Below are 18543 nucleotides of genomic sequence, written 5' to 3' on the forward strand. Positions count from 1 at the left end.
TTCATTGTAATGCAGGAGGAGGTGTGATCGTGTCTATCGCCCACAGGTGACACAACACTGTCTTTTGACCGACCTGAGAGAGCAGCGACCCAGCAGCTTCAGCTTGTCACAGAAGCGAGAAGACATGGTGTTCTTCCTGCAAGCTGGATCTGCACATGCGAGAACACAACTTGTTAAGGGTCAAGTTTATTGATACAGTAGAGTTGATTGAAACGTTTTTAACAGGGTTGTCACAAAAAAAGATAATAATTGTGCTTGCGAGCGTAGTGTGTCTGCTTTTTTAATCACCCACTGTGCCAGACATACAGACAGGCAGACTGAGTGCTGTGTACAAACCTGTGTTGGTCTTGCATTCCTGCATATTGCATTTCCTGAGTGTTTCTGGTTTGGAAATCTTCTCACAGAGGCTGTTTGGCATCACAGCCAAATCCTCCTCACTCACACAGTTGACGTCACGCTGCTGCTGACCCGCTCCACAACTCACAGAGCACTGGAAAATCACATAAATATAAATAAGTGTGATATAATAAATATACATTTCCTAATGGCTTTAGGACAATCTTGATCATGTCACTGACCTCCTCCCATTCCTTTGTCTTCCAGCGAGTGCAGGGCTTTAAACCACATGGCTCTGTGCTGTTTGGCCTCAGAGGGGCGCTACAGTGATGAGGCTCTGGGCAGTACACCAACCGCTCCCTTATGCCCTCACCACAGCTCCCAGAACACTATGGAAGACAGAGGGATATATGATCCATGATGATGAAATATCTACTTTTTGCTATTTAATACATCAACGAGTCTCCCATATTGCATCTGTATATTATGCATGGAACGTCAATGTAGACAGTTATTTGTGGGAGTTGAGAGTGACTCCATAGGTGAACTATTCTTAATGTGATACAACAGAGGCTACATTGAAATATAACAGCAATAACTACTGTCTTTGGTTAAAAAGTGTTTCCAGAAAATGGAACAAAATCCATATAAATCATATAACTCAAAAAAATCACAACTTAAACTAAACTGAAACAAAAAAACAGAAAACATCTGTACTGGGTGAAACAATCTTTGCAAGCTACGAGAATCATACCACAGGTTTAATATATACAAATTGAATGTGTATAATGCCCATACCGGTCCCCACGGTGACACACTCCAAGTCATACAAGTTTTGTGGGGGCAAGACAAGGCGCTGATGGGTCTGCTGGATGTGGCCTGACAGTGGAAAGGCCTAAGAGGACGGTTACTCTGAGAGTCAACACACTGGACATCGCGGTATTTCCTTCCCACCACTGAGCAGCTATCTGGACACTGTTGAGAATGTCAAAATATACAGTGTCTCAAAAGACAAGACAAGTAGAAATTGTAGCAGAAAACATGCCCATTTTGAGCCTCTGGAAAAGTAACAAGAAATAAGTGGAATTATTATTAGGTACTGAGAAGAATGTGGTTGTTATTAGATTCAGTGAATGGAGGAAACATTTCTCACTTTGCTCCAGCTGCCACTTTGCCATGTGGCACACGGTTGAAGATGACACGTACGTGCAGGCTCAGGTCTCTTCAGCTTAGCACAGTCGTCATCATTCTGGGTGCTGCACATTACTTTTCTCCATACTGCGCCAATCCCACATGTTGTTGAGCACTGCATCAGGAGGGGTAATCACTGATTAAGTCTTGGACAGGGTTTATTGCTGTGCTTAAGCAACAGAATTATTAAAAGAAATGTGACACAATAAAATCATAATTATTATGCCTAATGAAACATGGTTTTGTACCATTCAGTCTGCAAGTCCTGCACTTATTAAACTTTAGTGCTAACCATTTTTTCCAAATAGGCCATTGGAAACTTTTCTGTCACTGGACCATAAAAATAAACAGAGATGTAGAACATGTTTCATATGACTAATCCACCACTGAATAAGCACTTATATTTATTTTATATCATCAGGTGGCAGTAGAGGCAGTTACTATTTACTTCAATAAGTTCAAGGATGGTCCAGCGTCAGAGATAACTGCCAAACAGCATTCAAGAACTGTCCAAATATATATAAACCCTTTCTGTAATTTATGTGTTTATTGTTTATCTCCTGGGTTTGATTTTCTGGTAACACAGCTCATGAATTCAATGCTCTCAAATCAAAACACATACCAAAGCTACACTGGGACTTCCAATAGCGACTTTGTTTCAATGCAAGAATAAAACAACTTTACAAAACAATCAAAGCCACAAAAGACCACATATAACATTCATTTTCACAAATAAAGAACATCTGTAATGAAACATCTACATGCCTGAAAAGTAGGAAAACAACTACCAATGTATGGTATGCCTTGAAAAATGCCCAACATTGTACAAAACTACAAATATATGAAATGTGTAGTTAAAGGCATGCATAATTACTGGTAATGCTTTATGGATTAGGATAATGTGAACATATAATCTCTGCACCCACCTCACTCCAGTTTCCTATAACCCAAAGTATATCCATGCTGACTGGCTCCCTGGCCATCAGGTTGCTTTGGTCACCAGTTGAGCTGCTCATGGGACTTTCTGCTTGCTGGTTCTGGCTCTTTTTGGGCCTAGAAGATGTCTTTTTGGCACGAGGGGCAGGACTGCTTTTCTTGGGTGTCACAGCAGGTTTCTTGAGTTTAATAATCTTTACTGTGGACTGGGGCGATGCTACAGTGGTGAGTGCTTTTCTTGCAGTTGTGGAAGGAGCTTGTGTTGTGTGGAAAACCGTTTTTGGTGTAACAGAATGTCTTTTTGATACGGGAGTAGTGCGAGGAATCCTGTGTGTCCGATGTCTGTTTGGATTGATACGAGTGGTGGTGCGTGGAGGCAAGGGATAGTGTCGTGTGGTCCTTGCCCAAGTTTCAGTACTGGTGTGTGGGGTGGAGTAAGAGGCTGTGGTGGTTGCTTTGGTTTTGCGCGTAGTAGGTGGACTTGTTTTTAAAGTGGGTGTGATGAGTGTATGTGGTGTTGGTGTGGTTGATTTAGGAGGCTTTTTGAGGGGTGTAGCCGTGGTAACAACATCCAGGTCAATAATCTCCTCCTCTTCTGCTGTCCGGTCCTCTGTAACATAATCATATCCTGGAGTATAAATAATCACATTTGGTGTACTTCCCTCCTCTACATTCTCCTTCTCGTCCACTTTTTCCTCTTCAGGATAAGTGGATTTCATTGGGGAAACCTTTCGTCCCTTATCTATTCCATCCTCATTTTTATTCACGACAACACTGAATTCATAATCATCTATATCAGTGATTTTAGGGATTGTGATTTTAGGGGTTAAAAGGGGTCTGGAGGTAGAGATGAGAGCAGTTGTACTTTCTTTGGTAGTTGTTTCTGTCCTCAAAGTGATCGCAGCTGTGGGTGCAGCCGTGGGTGCAGCCGTGGGTGCAGCTGTGGGTGCAGCTGTGGCCGTGGTACTCGTGGGAGCCCAGGTGGATGAGACAGGAAGCTTGGTGGTGGTGCTCTTAGGTGGGTAGATGCGGCGGTATTTAGGGGAAGGCCCGGGTCGTCGGCGGAGACTTGAGTTTGGACAGCTTTGCAGGGCACACAGTGATCGAGTCCGTGGCTTGTTTTCAAGGTCGCAGGTCTCTGTGGGTGCTAATGTACACGTGACTTTACGTGAGCGAACACCTCCTCCACACGTCACAGGACACTGCAAAGACAAAAGAACATGAATGATGCATTCACAATAGAAATATATTAAATTATGGGAGATTATTAGAAAACAAAAGGAAGGTATAAAAATCACTATAGGCGACTGGAAAACCGGAAAAGGGCTTACCTCTTCCCAGGGGCCGACAGCCCAATCCTGTCCACAGGGAACATCTCTGTTGCATGGCACTATAGGTTTGGGTTTAAGAAGATGTTTGCACTCCACTGGGTGGAGCACCCTTTCCTCTCCTGAGACTGTACGGACGCAGAGCACTGTTCGCTTCCGCACCCCGTCAGATCCACAGGTGGCTGTGCAGTGCTGCCAGCCTCCTACCCACCACCTGAGGAAGAGGGGACAGAGAAGGAGAGAAAATGAAGAAAAGACACACATGACAAAGGTGAGACAGTGAAAAGTGATTTGCTGTTCAAAGAATACATGACGAACATATGATAAGCACTTTTTTTAAAGAATAGGGCATGGTATATTTTTTATTTAATTTTTTTATACTATTTCCAATACAGAATATATAAACCTGTTTCTCTACAAAACCCTTTTTTCATTTAAAAAAGAAGCCAGTAATGTTAAATGTTGTCAAATCACATGCACCTGTTTAAAACAGAGGTGTAAACTATAAATAAATCACAGATTATTTTGATAATTAATTAAATTGATTGCAAAGCTTTGTTTAAATTGGCAACTATTTGATTTAAATCAGAAACTAGACTACATAAGTACTTACTACACAACACTTACACTACATATCTGACCAGTCATTCAATGCAAACTTTGGGTACCTGACAGTTTTTATGTTACATCGGCCATAACTCACAATGAAAATACTTGTAATTAAAAACACATTCTATCTCTAGCAACTAATTGGAAAATATAGCTGTAAAGTTGTAAGGATAGCTGCCTTTCACTTTCAAACTAGACATAATATTCCATTTACAGCAGCTATTTAGATAACCTGGTGACTCTTTATAATTGTATTCTGTACCTGCAGTGCTCATCAATATTTGTATAACTAAAACCAGTTTTGAGGTCATAATAGTAATGTTAGTGACAGAAAACAGTCATTGTATAAAATAGGAAGAGTACAGACCTGGCAGGACAATCCATATTCTTACACTTCCTGTGTCTCTCTTGTGGATGGCTTGCTGGGTTACACAGAGACTCGTCCACCACTCCCACATCCAACTCAAAACAGAGCACAGGCTGGTGCTGCTGACCTAAGAAAGACAGAAATGAGTACTATCTAAACGTCTACTTCTTTTTGCCTTTCTATAAAAATATTGATAACTTCCCTACTTTCATCACTATATTGAATAATAAATTAAGATAATAATATTAAATGCAACACAAACCTAGTCCGCAGGTGGTGCTGCAGTCGGTCCATGCCCCGTGTCTCCACCTGTAAGTGGGTTCGATGACCTCATTTCCTGTCTCTTTGGTCTTCCTGACGGTGTACTCGTACTTAATACCTGGGTTCTTCTCCTGAAACAACAACTGGACAACCATATGAATTATTATGCAAAGATTCATTTCAAGACTTTTAGCATTACATATTTAACATCTATAAAGTAATTTTTTCTCTCTTGTTGATGTATTGCTTTATTTTGCTTAATGATCATTTATATATATTTTTTTTCTTCTGCCAGAAATGCTTTGACTGGTTTGACAGAGTTGAATGTTCTTACACTCTTCTTTTACTTTTCCTCTTGTTGATTTAACCTAAGCTCCATGTGAACAGCTAGGGCAAAAATGTCAGTTCTTTACTGTTACTTCTACAAATCTCTGAGTGTGGAAATAGGAAAGCCATATAAAAATGGACACCCTCCACTACCTACAAACACATTTAACCAATGTAGTGTTTGGGCCTACCTGGAGTACGACTGGCTGTTTGGTGGGTCCAGGAGCGGTGATGTTCTCCATGTTCCCACTGCGTTCATAGAAGAACGTTGTCCCGCCGGCCTCATACTCCCCGTTCCACTGGATGATGAAGTTGCCGTTGAGAAAGTACTCCTCCATCCCCTCGCCCCTCAGAGCCAGAAAGTTACCTGCCTCCTCCACTTCCTTTATCAGGATGTCCCGGGCCCCCTCAGGTATCACACCCACGTCCACATACCCTGGGAGAGTTGGGAGGGGAGTAAGAGTCACAACGAGGTAATGGATGGCCCACCATGGCTGCTGCCACACTCACATCCAGACTACCAGACAGTTTCTCTCTGATCTTTAATAGAGGGTGGGCTCAGTCTGTGGGGGAGGTTGGCATGTGTGTGTGTGTGTGAGTGTACGTGTGCGTATTCAGCGTGGGGGGCACTGCCCTGTCTCTGTTTTTTATTGTGTGTGGATGGGGGTGGGGGGCTGGATGGGGGAGGACGAAAGCAACTATGAGTGGGTCTCTGGAGTTTAATGATGTTTGTGGGAAGGTGTGTGTGTTTCTGTGTTTGTGCAAAGGAGGGGGAGGTTTGCCCTTGGTCTAAGCCTTTTGAAGTCTTACACATCTGGGCTGGTTATCTGGAAAGGATGCTGTGTGGGGCAAACACACACAGACAAAGAGTGGAGGAATTAAGCTTTTTAGAGGCTCTTTCTCTGTTAATCTGTCTTTGCTGTGTGTTGATTCTATGGGTGAGTTATACTTTTCCAAGCACAGTAAAATCAGCCAAAGCCAAACAGATCTTTACACAAATACAAACATGAGCCTGCAGACACACATGTACACACACAAACACACAAACACACACACATTACACCAGCCAAGTACAGCAGGACAAACAGCTGCACGGTGTAGACAAGATGGATTCCATGACAACAAAGAAACAACACAATGGCGTAATGCAGATGAACTGTCCTAAAATGACCTTGCAGACATAAATTTGAATTATGTGGTTTTTCACACTCTTCTGGTGTGGGCATCAAAGCTTTCCTTTAAAAGTGATTCATTAATAGGTTGCCTGTTTTGTGTTAGGACAATTTTAAGAATTCTATGAATTCTTATGCCTGGATAATTTAATTTGTCCACAGCTGCTCAAACATCTTTTGTGTTAAACTCACCAAAGCCTTCCCCGTCATCAAACATCTTATGGACAGTCTCGCAGCTTGTGCCATCGCCCAAACAGACGCCACAGCGATCCTCCACTGCATTTGAGTCAATGCCATAGTCACAGCCAACCTCCTACACATCAAACACACACACACAAACACATACAAATATAACCACGACAGACACATGACAAAGTAACATAACATGGAAGTTTTCACAGACGCACTCTTCCCTCCAATATACTGCAGTAACACTATCTCATACCATGCTCTACTACACCCTCCCAGTCTTTTTTTGTCTCTTACCCAGCCACACTACCTTGCACACTCCATTAACGCAGATGTTCCTTGAATTGTTGTGTATGAAGCACGGTGTTCCATCTGTCACAGCATCAAGCATCTTCTCCGAAAAATACGCATTGACTGGTCGACAGTGCAGCTCACACGGATTTACTAAAGACAGTCAGTGAAATGGGGGAAAGAAAAGATTGATGTATTTTAAATACAATGAAATTGCTGCGTTAGTCCATTAATGCCAAGCCCAAATGTCTCAAGGACTACCGCTGACACATAATTCTCACTTTGTTTGTAAATCTGTAACTACTTCGATCCAAATAACAATCAATTAATTCAATTTTGAGTCATTTTTAAAGAAAAAAATACTAAAATTCTCTTGTCCAAACTTCTTAAATATTAATATTTTATGGTTTCTTTAGTTCTCTAAGATGGTAAACTAAATGTCTTAAGACAAAACAAGGAGGTTGAACCCTAGGATTTTGGAAACATTGATGGACATTCTCTGACATTTAATACACCAAATGACTTATTTATTATTAAAGAAAATAATCAACTGATTACTCAATCATTCAAATGAGTCTTAGTTGTAATAAAATAATTCAACAATGGCCACAAAACCAATTTCTAATCAAAAGTTAAAGAGGTAAAGGCTAAAGAGGTAGGTTTTAAGTGTCTATAAATATAAAGGGGTAAGCTAAAGGGCTTTCCAGTGTAAATGCTGCCCCCTGTTGGGTGACAAACACAATTGCACCTACTGATCTTATTTGATACATAAAAGGGTGCAAAGACCTGTGCGTCTATCTATCTGCGGTATCTAAAGTAATTGTACATTTCAGGCATTGACCACTTACATGGGTTAACCACAGGAATCCACTTGTAGATCTCATTGTGGTAGGGAACAGTGTCAAATTCACTGCACAGCATCTCTCTAAAGGTTGGGATATTCTTCTCGCAGGGTTTTGTGTTACATGTCCGATAACGCTTCCTTTCCCCTGTACAGTACTTTCCCCCAAACTCTGGTCTGTAGAGGATAGAAGCACACTTTGAATCAAGCAGGTGATCAGACTTGTTTCAGGAAATCATATTATATCATATTATAAAAAAGCCTTGCCAGAAGTTGACAAACAAGAAAAGGTTGAATTATACAGAAAGCACAAGAAAGAAAACAGTTCAATATGCTTCGCAGTACAAAGCAGATCTAGACTCAGCTCTTACTTGGGGTTGTTACATTCCCTGTCAGCTGACTGAACTCCAGTGCCACAAGTCCTGGAGCAATAAGACCAAGTACTCCACTGTCCCCAGCCTCCATTCACCGTCTCTGGGAGTTTACCCACTATCACACATTCTCCGGAGATACACCACTAAGGGAAAAAACACTGGTAAGATCAACCACATAACACCAGTAATATGACACATGTAATATTAAAGGTCTCTGTGCCAGTATCATCTCTTCCCCAGGTAAATGAAACCCAAACCCTAACAAAACAAAGCAACTGGCATTCACCTTCCCTGGTCCACAGCGAGTGCCATCAATAGGCGAGTCCAACTTAGACCTGCAAGAGCCGTTCACTGAACACCAAAGAATCTGGCAAATGTTCTGAAAGAAAGACATAATTCAAAAACAATGAGAAAAAGGAGTATCTACTGACATTCATTTTTCAGTTGGGGCTTTTGTGCACATTACTTACATCAACCTCATTGCAGAAGGTAGCGTTTGGGCCATACTGGAGCTGGCACTGGTGGTGTGTGGTGTAGCGGACACCAAGGCGTGCCAACGGGGTGGTTAGGTCCCTCTTGGAAGGGCGGTCATCCAGACAGAAACCCCAACCACGACTAAGACACAGAAACAAAGAACTGTTGTTGAATGTTTGACTTTTCGAAAGAGATGAAAAAGAGAAAAGGGCATGAAGCCTGGTGTTGAGAAAGATACATTGTTGAGAAATGAAAAGAAAAAGTTCAGGTCCAACAGAAAAAGACTCCAGAAAAATCCTTGCTTAAGACCACTGGCAAGATCTGAGTATTAAAAAAATGTTAAGAAAGGATAAAAATTTGTACCATGTGAACAAGCTCAATGTTTATGCGTTTATATCCCACTTTGAAGTCCCCCAGTGTATTAAATAAAGTGATGGGAAAAACAGCAGAATCTGAGATGACTCACTAAAACATGTTTCTAATAGCAAAACATGCTGATTCAAAGCAAACATGAACTCTGACCTGTGAATTTACAAGAGTTTGAGCTGAATTTGCATTGTTGTCAGAAAAGGGAATTTTTATCCTCACCACTGTCAAGGTTTTCAACAAAAACTGTAAGAGGCAAAGTGAACATTTGCAGATGTTGATGCACAATGTGACCACCCTCTACAGTTCCTTTAGGCCCCTCTTGCTTGTCTGTCATTTACTGGATTTTCTGGTTCTATATAAATTGGGCTTGTTCAGCTTCTTTGTACATATGTATGCTTTTCCTAAGTTTTCTCATGGCTTGATACACATCAATGTTTTTTTTTCCACAAACATGACACCCATTGTGTTTTTTGGATCATTTGCACCGCCTACATTCAAATCTGTGCCAGCACAGCCACTTATCTCCATCTAGTGTGGAATTACTGTTATCTTCACAGTGATTTCACAAACTTTGCAAATCACTCAACTTGCAAACAACTTGTGTGTTCCCCAAAAAGAAAAACAGTGCAAAAGTTGAGTGAATCATGCTGTGATGTTGCGATTAATGGCCTTAGAATAAAGCGTGTATACAGACTTACTCGAGGAAACGTGTGATATATTCCTTGGAGCAGGAGGACCAAGTGAGAGGCGAGCTGTCGTACATCAACTGTCTGGACATGATAAACGGGTGCCTCCCCTCCAGCTCACAGTCATTTCCCTGGCCGTCGTGATGAATTCCAAAGCTGTGTTCAAACACAACCAAAATGGTAAGATATTTTTATAACACATGAAAATCTTTTGCAAGTAAGTGAGGACTTTTGCGCTTTGGCAGACGTGGTGGAGGCCTTCAGTTTTAGGGGCTGCAAAAAGCCGAAACTTGCTAATTTCAGTAGAATTTTAGATAACTGTCATCAGTGCCAAAAACAACAGCTGTGTCCCTATCCTGTAACACATGCAAGTTATATAATTTAATTTCCAAAGTTGAAATAGGTCCGTAATCGTTTTATTGACTTCTTTTGGTGCATGTCATCATTTCCTGTTTCCTGTACAAAGCAGTGCATTACCCTCTTGCCCAATGATACTATGAAGATTCATTCATAGTATACTTTATATTAGTGGCAGATAGTTTGGGATTTTAGGCTTTCTTTAGCTTAAATGGAGATCAGTGAAAGCTTGATCAAGTGAGCTACTATTGAGTCACCTGTTCTCCTTCATTTATTACTCAATTTAAACTATATGGCTCTTGGCTCTTTCATAGATTTTCTTGCAACTCTCTACTTAAAATTTGTAATCAGTTGTGAATGAAACAAAGAGTCCACCCCTACTCTTATAAGTTCCTCTGAATTAACTGAATTACACTGAGGGTGCATCGCAACAAAGCTCTGAAGAAGTAGCTTTAGGCCTAAAGACAATATGTCATTAATCTAAAAACTGAAAACAAATCTAAATCTTAGTCTATTCACTTTTATTATTTAATTTACTGATCTACACCCACACCACATCAGTCTTCTCAGGTATCTATGTTTTTTAAGGCTGGTTACCAGATACAGTTAATTCAGCAATGGGCTGATGTGGTAATGCTGGGAGATTTCATGACAGTAATAGATCATGGGAACAATATGCTTTCTTTGTCATGCAACCTATTGTTATAATGTTCCTTTATTCCACGTTTCACAACAAACACAAAATGAACACACACACACTCACTAACCTGTGACCCATTTCATGAGCAACGGTGAAGGCGACAGGTAAGCCTGAGTCTTCATTGATGTTGCAGCTGCGATGTGGTTGGCACATCCCAGACAAATGAGACAGACCCAGGGTCTCACAGGGCTGGTTCATCCCAGCACAGATGTCTTTCCTGAGGGTGAAGCACAAACAAATGATGTGTGTGCATGCTATATTTCCTTCAGAATGAACTAGCACATAAGGGGACAATATTTACCCACTTAATTTAAAAGTGTTGTATTGAAATCACATTATGAGAGTTTCACTTGCCTGGTGACCAGCACAGCTACATCATGATGAGCAGGATGCGTGTCACTCTGGGGATTTAAGTTTTTCTGCCAGGCACAGAAACTGGCCAAAGTGGTGTCTGCATTGTGATCAATCTTCAACCCTTTCTGCATTAAAGAGCAGAAATACAAACATTTTTGAGATAATTTGGATTTGTGTTCCTGTCACTTTACAACAGTTTATGAATATTTTTTTAACCTTCAAGAAAAACCTCCTCCGTTTGTTTTCTTTATTTCACAGTGAGTTCATGGTGCAGTGTTAGTTAAAGTGGTAACTTGATGCTGTTTCATCATTTTTGAAATGACCTGACTTGACATGACTTACAATGCAACCTTTTTGAAATAGGTATAGGTACATACTGAAATCTTCAGCTGGGTGTTCAGTATGCAAGAAGCTAGAAACATAGCCAACTGAAGGACAGCCTCAAAATGTTCTCCATCTACATGCTACGTGCTTCACAGATGTGCATGTGCTTCTCCTGTTCCACATTGAATGTATGATTTGATAAAAGCACTCTCAAGTTTCTAAAATAAATTACTTCTTCTCCTTGTAGCAGAATCAGGCGAACCAGGATGACGTGGATGGCATTTCCAATACTGGCATCATGAAAGATCCCAGCCACCTGTCAACATAAAGATCATTTACTACTAAAAGTATGATTGGATGGAGGAAGGCAAAAGTCAAAACAAAACTCTAACCACTCACCATGTTCATGATCGTGAAGATGTAGGACTCCACATTATCGCTGCCGTGATATTCGATCAGTTTCGCGTCAGCCACCACCATGGTCTCCACCCACCGCTCTTTGCTGACTGACCTCTGTGAGCGGGACTGCGCCTGTTCCTCCTCCATATGCTGCTCCCTCTCCCATTCCTCTCTCTCCCTCTCCACCTGGACAGAGTCACTTGAAGCATCTAAAGCATAGATGGACATTGGAATACATCACTTCCAGCACAACAATGGCCTCACACAAGCCAAGGCAGAGAAAAGTGCTCACTTGAGTGCAATTACACCAAAACCTGCAGGAACATGCACTAATGCTTAAAGAATCAGATACACACCATGAACTCCACAGTTGCTGGGTCTCTCTTTGACCTCAGAGCTGCGTTTTTTTCTGCGAGTTTCTGTGGTAGCTCTTGAGTAGATGATGTGGGGCTCTGGAGTCTCTACAGGATCCCCAGGATATTTCTGGACTGGCTCAATAAAATAGTGTCCCTCTGGCAAGGAGAAGAAGCCCCTCTGTTGAAAAAAATAAATACATGAAAATACACGATTTTAATAGAGATGACTGAGTCTGGGCAGAGAGAGATTTTGTTTTTTTTATCCATCAGTATCTCTGCACTGATACAGATAACTGAACCTGCAAAACTGGGCAAATCTACATTGTTTCAATTTCAGTCAGGTTCTTTTCTGCCACAGCTCCAATTCCTCATTCAGTTTAAAAACATTTAAAATCTAAAATCCTAAAATCTCGCCTAATGCAGCTTTAAGTAATCCCGTTTGTCATGCATTCTCAGACTGTGACTAGCAGACAGAAAAGCAACATCTGAGTAATTAGCATGTTTTTGTTTTATAATATGTATTGGTGCAACAACATATCTGTCAGATAATCATCAAAGATTGTAATGCTTCAATAATTCCCACACAGAATTCAGTCGTCACCCTGTAAAATCTACTGAAAAGGTAATTTCTTTGTAATTTCCATCAGTGAGGAATCCACCTTTAGTCAACAGATCTGTATATGGACTAAAAGCATCCCTCCCTTTCCCCTTCCCTGAGGCACATTCTCTGTCTGCAGCAGAAGCAATACAGAGACTTTTCTTTTACTAAGTATGCCCTGCACGTTCTTGCTGGTGCTTGTTGATCGCTGAGATCTGCTGGTGAACACACCCAAAGACAAGTGCATGGATACACACCCCCACGCACAATGTCCATGAAAGCATACATGCAAATGTACACACAAAAAGGGACTTATGGGGGGTGTGTCAAGCTGGGTTCAAACAAGCCCAGGCTATTCTGGGATCAACCTCTCCTTCTCTCCCTAAACTAACTTGCAAAAGACAGAATGAAAGAAGGATAACTCTTTCTTTCTAAAGCAAAATACAATTGAGTGAAGAAATAGTTTAAACTGCTTTTGTTCTTGTGTAAAAGTTATAAATATGAGACTGAGAACACGAGGAACTACTTAACATTTACAGTACATGTATTAGGGGGAAGCAAGAACAGCATTTTTTTAGAATATAATAGTTGATTCTTGGATTTCTGCCCTCAGTATTTGAGGAGCCAGAGGCAGATGTGAAAATTAGGTCATGTACTGCTCACTGTTTGGCCAGTTGCAGTTACAAGGGTCTACCCTGCTGTTTACTGCAGTAATGCACTGTTCAGCTTTCTGGGTCATCTTGGCAAGTTTTACACGTGTCTGTTTCGTGAAAGACAGAAAAAAAACCACACAACCACATTCATTCAACAGTTTGCAGAGCTCTGCTTGGGTGTCCCATTTCTGCGTTCAGGGAGTTCAAAAAGTGCATCTGGAGTAGCAGTCCATTTGGGAAGACTTTATTGCTACACCTGTTACACTGAACCTTGTAAAATATGTCTAAATGTCTAAATACTGAAACAGAAACTTGGGACACAACGAAGTGGTTCAGTCTTTCGTATGTAAACTACCAGTTGAACAACAATAACATAAAGAAAGTCCTTTGTATATGTCTGAGGTTTGGTTACTTTTTGTCCAAACTCAGATTTGATTAAATATTGTGAAAGGGCTCTCCACTGACTCAGAGTGTGGGTTTAAGCCAGGAGTCCCAGAGCTGTGATGGACTCATCCACAAAGCATGCGGGCAGATATGTCTACAGGCAACTGGGAAAGCTTCCCAGAGACTATGTGCAGCAAACACTTAACTTGTTTCATTGTTTTTCTGTATCTCATCTATACACTCTGGTGGGATCATCATGTTTTCTGGCTATAGTTTGTTTTTGCATTTGCATCATTTCACTCTGAAACAAAACACACACAAAAGGTTTTAGGTGGATTCAATGGCATTTTCTGTTATCATACCTCACTGTTGTCCCATATATGTTTTCCTGACTGTTTGACTTCCAAGTAAGTCCCAGCAGAGAAAAGCAGGTGGTGGAGTCCAGATCAGCTAGGAAGGAATGCTACAGAGAGGCCCATCCAAACATTCAAACCATTGCTCTGCATGATCTGTATGATCATCATAACGAATGCAGTCCTTCTGTACAACACAGCCTGCAATGTTTGCTTGTACAGTGTGGTTATGGTGTTACTTGTGATCCTTAAATCACCATATACAGATCCTGTGTGATGTCTGTGTTCAATAAACAAAGACAAACAACTTAAAACGACAGCAACCTGAACTTTGTTTTCAATTTGAGCAGAAATGATTTGAGCAGGGATTAGTTTTTGCTCTAAATCTCGAGTGCTCTGCCAGCCAGAATTCACCTTGCACTTTTGCCACCTATTCACCACTTCTCCCCCTGCCACCTCGTCTTCCTCTCCATTAATCCCCCTCCTCTAACCTAGAGGAAGCGTGTTTGGGTGTGAGGTGCCAGAGCTAGGGGAGGTTACCATAACACAGGTCTGTGTGCTAAATACAGCAGCCATGTGGAACTGCTTTACCTCTGTTTCCTGCTTCTGTGGGTTTTGTAGTGCAGGCCAACTGGGTCTGGAATAAAGTCCCTGCTGTTGCACAGAGCCTGTGGCCTTAGCAGTGATTAGTGGGACACAAGGGGAGGTGGGGGTGGATGGTGCTCATTACTGGAATATGATTAATCACAACTATTTCCTCCAAGCAAAATATATAAACCTAAATAAGTATTTGTGATAATTACACGCTTCACTACATTTACTTGCCTTCAGATTTTTTTCCTTCACAAGATGCTTTTTTGCCTGGGAGCTAATTTCTTCCTCCTACCTGTAGGTAAAAGACATTATCATTTTTCATCAGCATAGTGCGAAGAAACATGCATTTAAGTGAAGAAAATACCAATATAATAGGTCTGAACTTGCATGTTCTTGTTTTGCGTTGCGCCTCAGGGATTAGAAAAGCCTGAGAGAGCTGCAGCTTTGCTCTAATTCAATGTTTTCCCACGGAAACAAAAAAAGGACAGTAACACCAATCTCCACCCAACAATCCTGATAGTTTTACATGTACAGTAAATCATAAATGTAACCTGAACTGCGGTACAGCTCTATTTGTTTGAGCAGATGTGACTTGGTTTTTGATGCCAGAGGCTGGATGTTATAATGACAGGATGTAGAGGTGTTAATGAAGCAGAAGGCACCAAATTGTGACTTAGTGTTTAAAGGGCATGATCCTGCTCTATCATCTGTTCTATGTCAGGTTTAAAAAAAAATATTGTTCTCTAAAGCCCACCAAACACAGCCAGCTCTTGATTTAAAGATGATAGATCAGGTCACAGACAACCTGTCAACAACTGTAGCTCAAGGCGGGGTTTTGCTAGGTCAACGTTTTGCAGGGTGATTATCTTCACCAACAAAGGCAGCACATAAAAACAGCAATTTAATTGTGAGACTGTGGACACAAATATTGTTTTGAACAACTTGAAGGGTGGTCAGTTATACTATTTAAATCACACTTTAACTTATTCTCCATAATTTGAAGAAAATGTATTAACTATTTGCATTGCACAATTAAGGAACTTCCTTCACTGTTTTTTGCTGCTTCTCATGCTTCCTGTTAGTTTATCCTTTCATAACTTAAGTTTGGAGCAACATAAAAAATGATTATCATGAATTCATATTTGACAGCAGTCCAACTTTATCTGTCTCCTGGGGGTGAATGACCTCCATAGCAGCTGGCAGGGTTTCCCTCCAACATCTGTCTGGCTGAGTCTTGCTGTTAAGTGGTCTGTGGTTTTTGCTGCAATAAACCTCCTTCCACTGAACCAAAAATCAGTGCAATACATCAGAGTGGTTTCCCTAGTAGGTTGGAGAGAAGGGAAAAACTGGGGCATTCGGGTTTGCAGGAAAAAAATCTTCTAACTATGGTAAGTTGTAGATTAGGAATAGGAACAGGAATAGGAATTCTGTGTGACATAACACAGTTTCCACTGAGGATTACTTGAGGGCATGTAAAGTGGGTTAGATATAAATGATAGTGCTTGCAGGAATAGCTGTCATGTTTGGTCTCATTATTGTGAGTCACATGTGACAAATGGAGTGCATTTAGAAGATTTGGCAGAGAGAGGTAGTCCAACCAACACAAACACAGGCAAGACGCTGCAGGAGAGGCATTCCTGCTGTGACACAATCAAACATCCCGAAACATTCTTTATGACTAAAACTGACACCTCCTATCAATTCAGAGGGGGTGAAGGGTCCCTCATTTCCCATATCCACTTCCTCTTAGGTCGTTTCAAAATATTTTTTCAAATCAAATGAATCAGTTATTATTGAAAAAAGATGTGTCGTGAGCATGTCCTCTCTTAGCAATGTGCACAACATACATTTCTCCAGACATTTTCATATGGTGCATATCTCTTTCTATAATTAAAATTCCTCATATGTCAAGTTTGTCACTTGTCTTTCTGCTCTCCAGCTGTCCTTTGTAGTTGAACAACTTGTGTGATTAGAAACATTAAAGCCTGAATAAAAAAGCATACATTCTCAGAAAGAGTACAGCCCTATTTCCTGTCTTTCCATATGTCTAACCTTTCTCTTCCAGTCTATAAAAACTGTGTCAAAATCTATTAGTGAAGCTCTCTCTCATTGTAGAACAAAGTAATACTGCACATCTAAGAGTGGGGGGTTGCAAAGAGTTTCTGCAGGAACAGACAACGAGTGAGGGTGAAAGGAAAAACATCTGAAAGACAAAGAGGACTGAAAGGGTCTTATTGCTGGCTGAGAAGCAGCAGCCGTCAGCGGGTCTGCAGCACAGTGGTTCTGCAAATAGTGTCAGGAAGTCTTTGAAAGGCAAACTAACAGACAGGGCACTGTCAGATGGAGGCGTTTGCTTAACAGCCTATGACTGCTGAAACCACATACCAGCTTTCCTATAGAGATGCCCCCCTCCCTCCCATGTCTTTTAAGAAAATTTCCTGCCAAAAGAAACTAGATTTTTCAATGAGATATGACCTTCAGCGCAGCCTTAAAGATGAGGATTCTGCACAAAAGCTTCATGTGGATTAGAGGGTTCAATCTGATGAATGAGACACGAGTTAAAATTGACCTTTAAGCCCTATTATGAGTGTAAGATGATGTGATTCCTTACCAGTCCTTTACATGTACTGATTGCAGCGGTTCCTTGTACACCAGAGGTTGCCACAGTGCCAATGAGGTGGCAGGAATTCCCCTCAGAGAGATGATGCTCAGTGCTGTTGGCACTGCCGTTCCGCCTCTCCAAGATGTAGTCATTTGAAACCAGGTGATTGTTTGCAGTCAAATTGAACATTAAAGCATGACCCTTATAGTTGACCTTGTAGTAAACCTGTCCCTCCAAACTGAAGGTTCGTAGATCACGCCTGACTCGCCCACCCGTGAAGTGATGGGACAGAGAGTGGGATATGAACTCTCCATCAGGGTTGGTCTTCGTTGGGTGGACAATGGACAGATCTGACTCTGACTGGGACAACTGACCTGTAGAATAGAAATGAATACAACACAATGGAATGGGGTCAATACAGATGTAATGTGATGTAATGATACACTGATTTTTTTCATTAAGTGCATGTTGATACTGATATTAATTTAACCATGCAAATTGTATTATTCATGCATTCAATGCATATCTGCACAGAAATGTAGCTTCAATGAGAGCTGCACAGACAGATGAGAACTGACCTTGTTCTGCAAAGAGGGAGAGAAGTCTGCCAGAGTCGGAGAGCTCTCTGTGGCCGGCTGCCAAAATGAAAACAAAGTGTAGCAGAAAAAGAACCGGGTACTCCTGAGAACATCGCATATTTCATGTAGCCAAACTCAAAGCACTGGAAAAGAGTCCTGGGCATTGGAATAGGCTACTAGTGGCGTTAAAGGCGACCACTTCGATCCTGCGCTGCACTGTGTCATGACATGAACAAGCTCAAAAATCTCCCCTCACACGAAGGGAAACATGCACCGAGGAAGACTGGGAGTCAGATCATGGTTTAAAGAAGGGGAAAGCTCCGGCTCTGCGGAGGGAGGAAGGAGGGGAGGAGTGTCCTTCGGGCCGGTGTCTACTTTCCTTGCAGGAGCAGAGCAAGAGCGCCGCTGCAAAGGAAGAAGCTGCATTGGTTTGAATGATGATTGTGGACCAACTTCTGTGACTTGACTGTGTCTAGACTTGTCACTGAAGACTTTACCAGGCAGTGGCGCATGATTAATGAGAGACAATTTACTGCCTCT

At 41.4% G+C, this 18543-nt stretch overlaps 1 protein-coding gene across 1 annotated transcript; it reads right to left on the minus strand.

The window, feature by feature from the left end:
- Positions 1–18121, minus strand: adamts12 (ADAM metallopeptidase with thrombospondin type 1 motif, 12). The gene is given in 24 exon segments (XM_053324671.1): positions 1–143; positions 337–490; positions 579–725; positions 1135–1311; positions 1490–1642; positions 2454–3665; positions 3795–4005; positions 4768–4894; positions 5030–5171; positions 5547–5791; positions 6720–6840; positions 7027–7160; positions 7856–8025; positions 8220–8365; positions 8509–8601; positions 8693–8837; positions 9764–9907; positions 10876–11025; positions 11163–11287; positions 11719–11802; positions 11886–12094; positions 12200–12419; positions 17435–17799; positions 18004–18121. Coding segments are annotated over 24 exon segments (4902 nt in total). The 3' UTR covers positions 1–33.
- Between the last annotated feature and the right edge of the window lie 422 nt (positions 18122–18543).

The sequence above is a fragment of the Scomber japonicus genome, chromosome 9 (assembly GCF_027409825.1).
Source record: "Scomber japonicus isolate fScoJap1 chromosome 9, fScoJap1.pri, whole genome shotgun sequence".
Classification (NCBI taxonomy): Eukaryota; Metazoa; Chordata; class Actinopteri; order Scombriformes; family Scombridae; genus Scomber; species Scomber japonicus.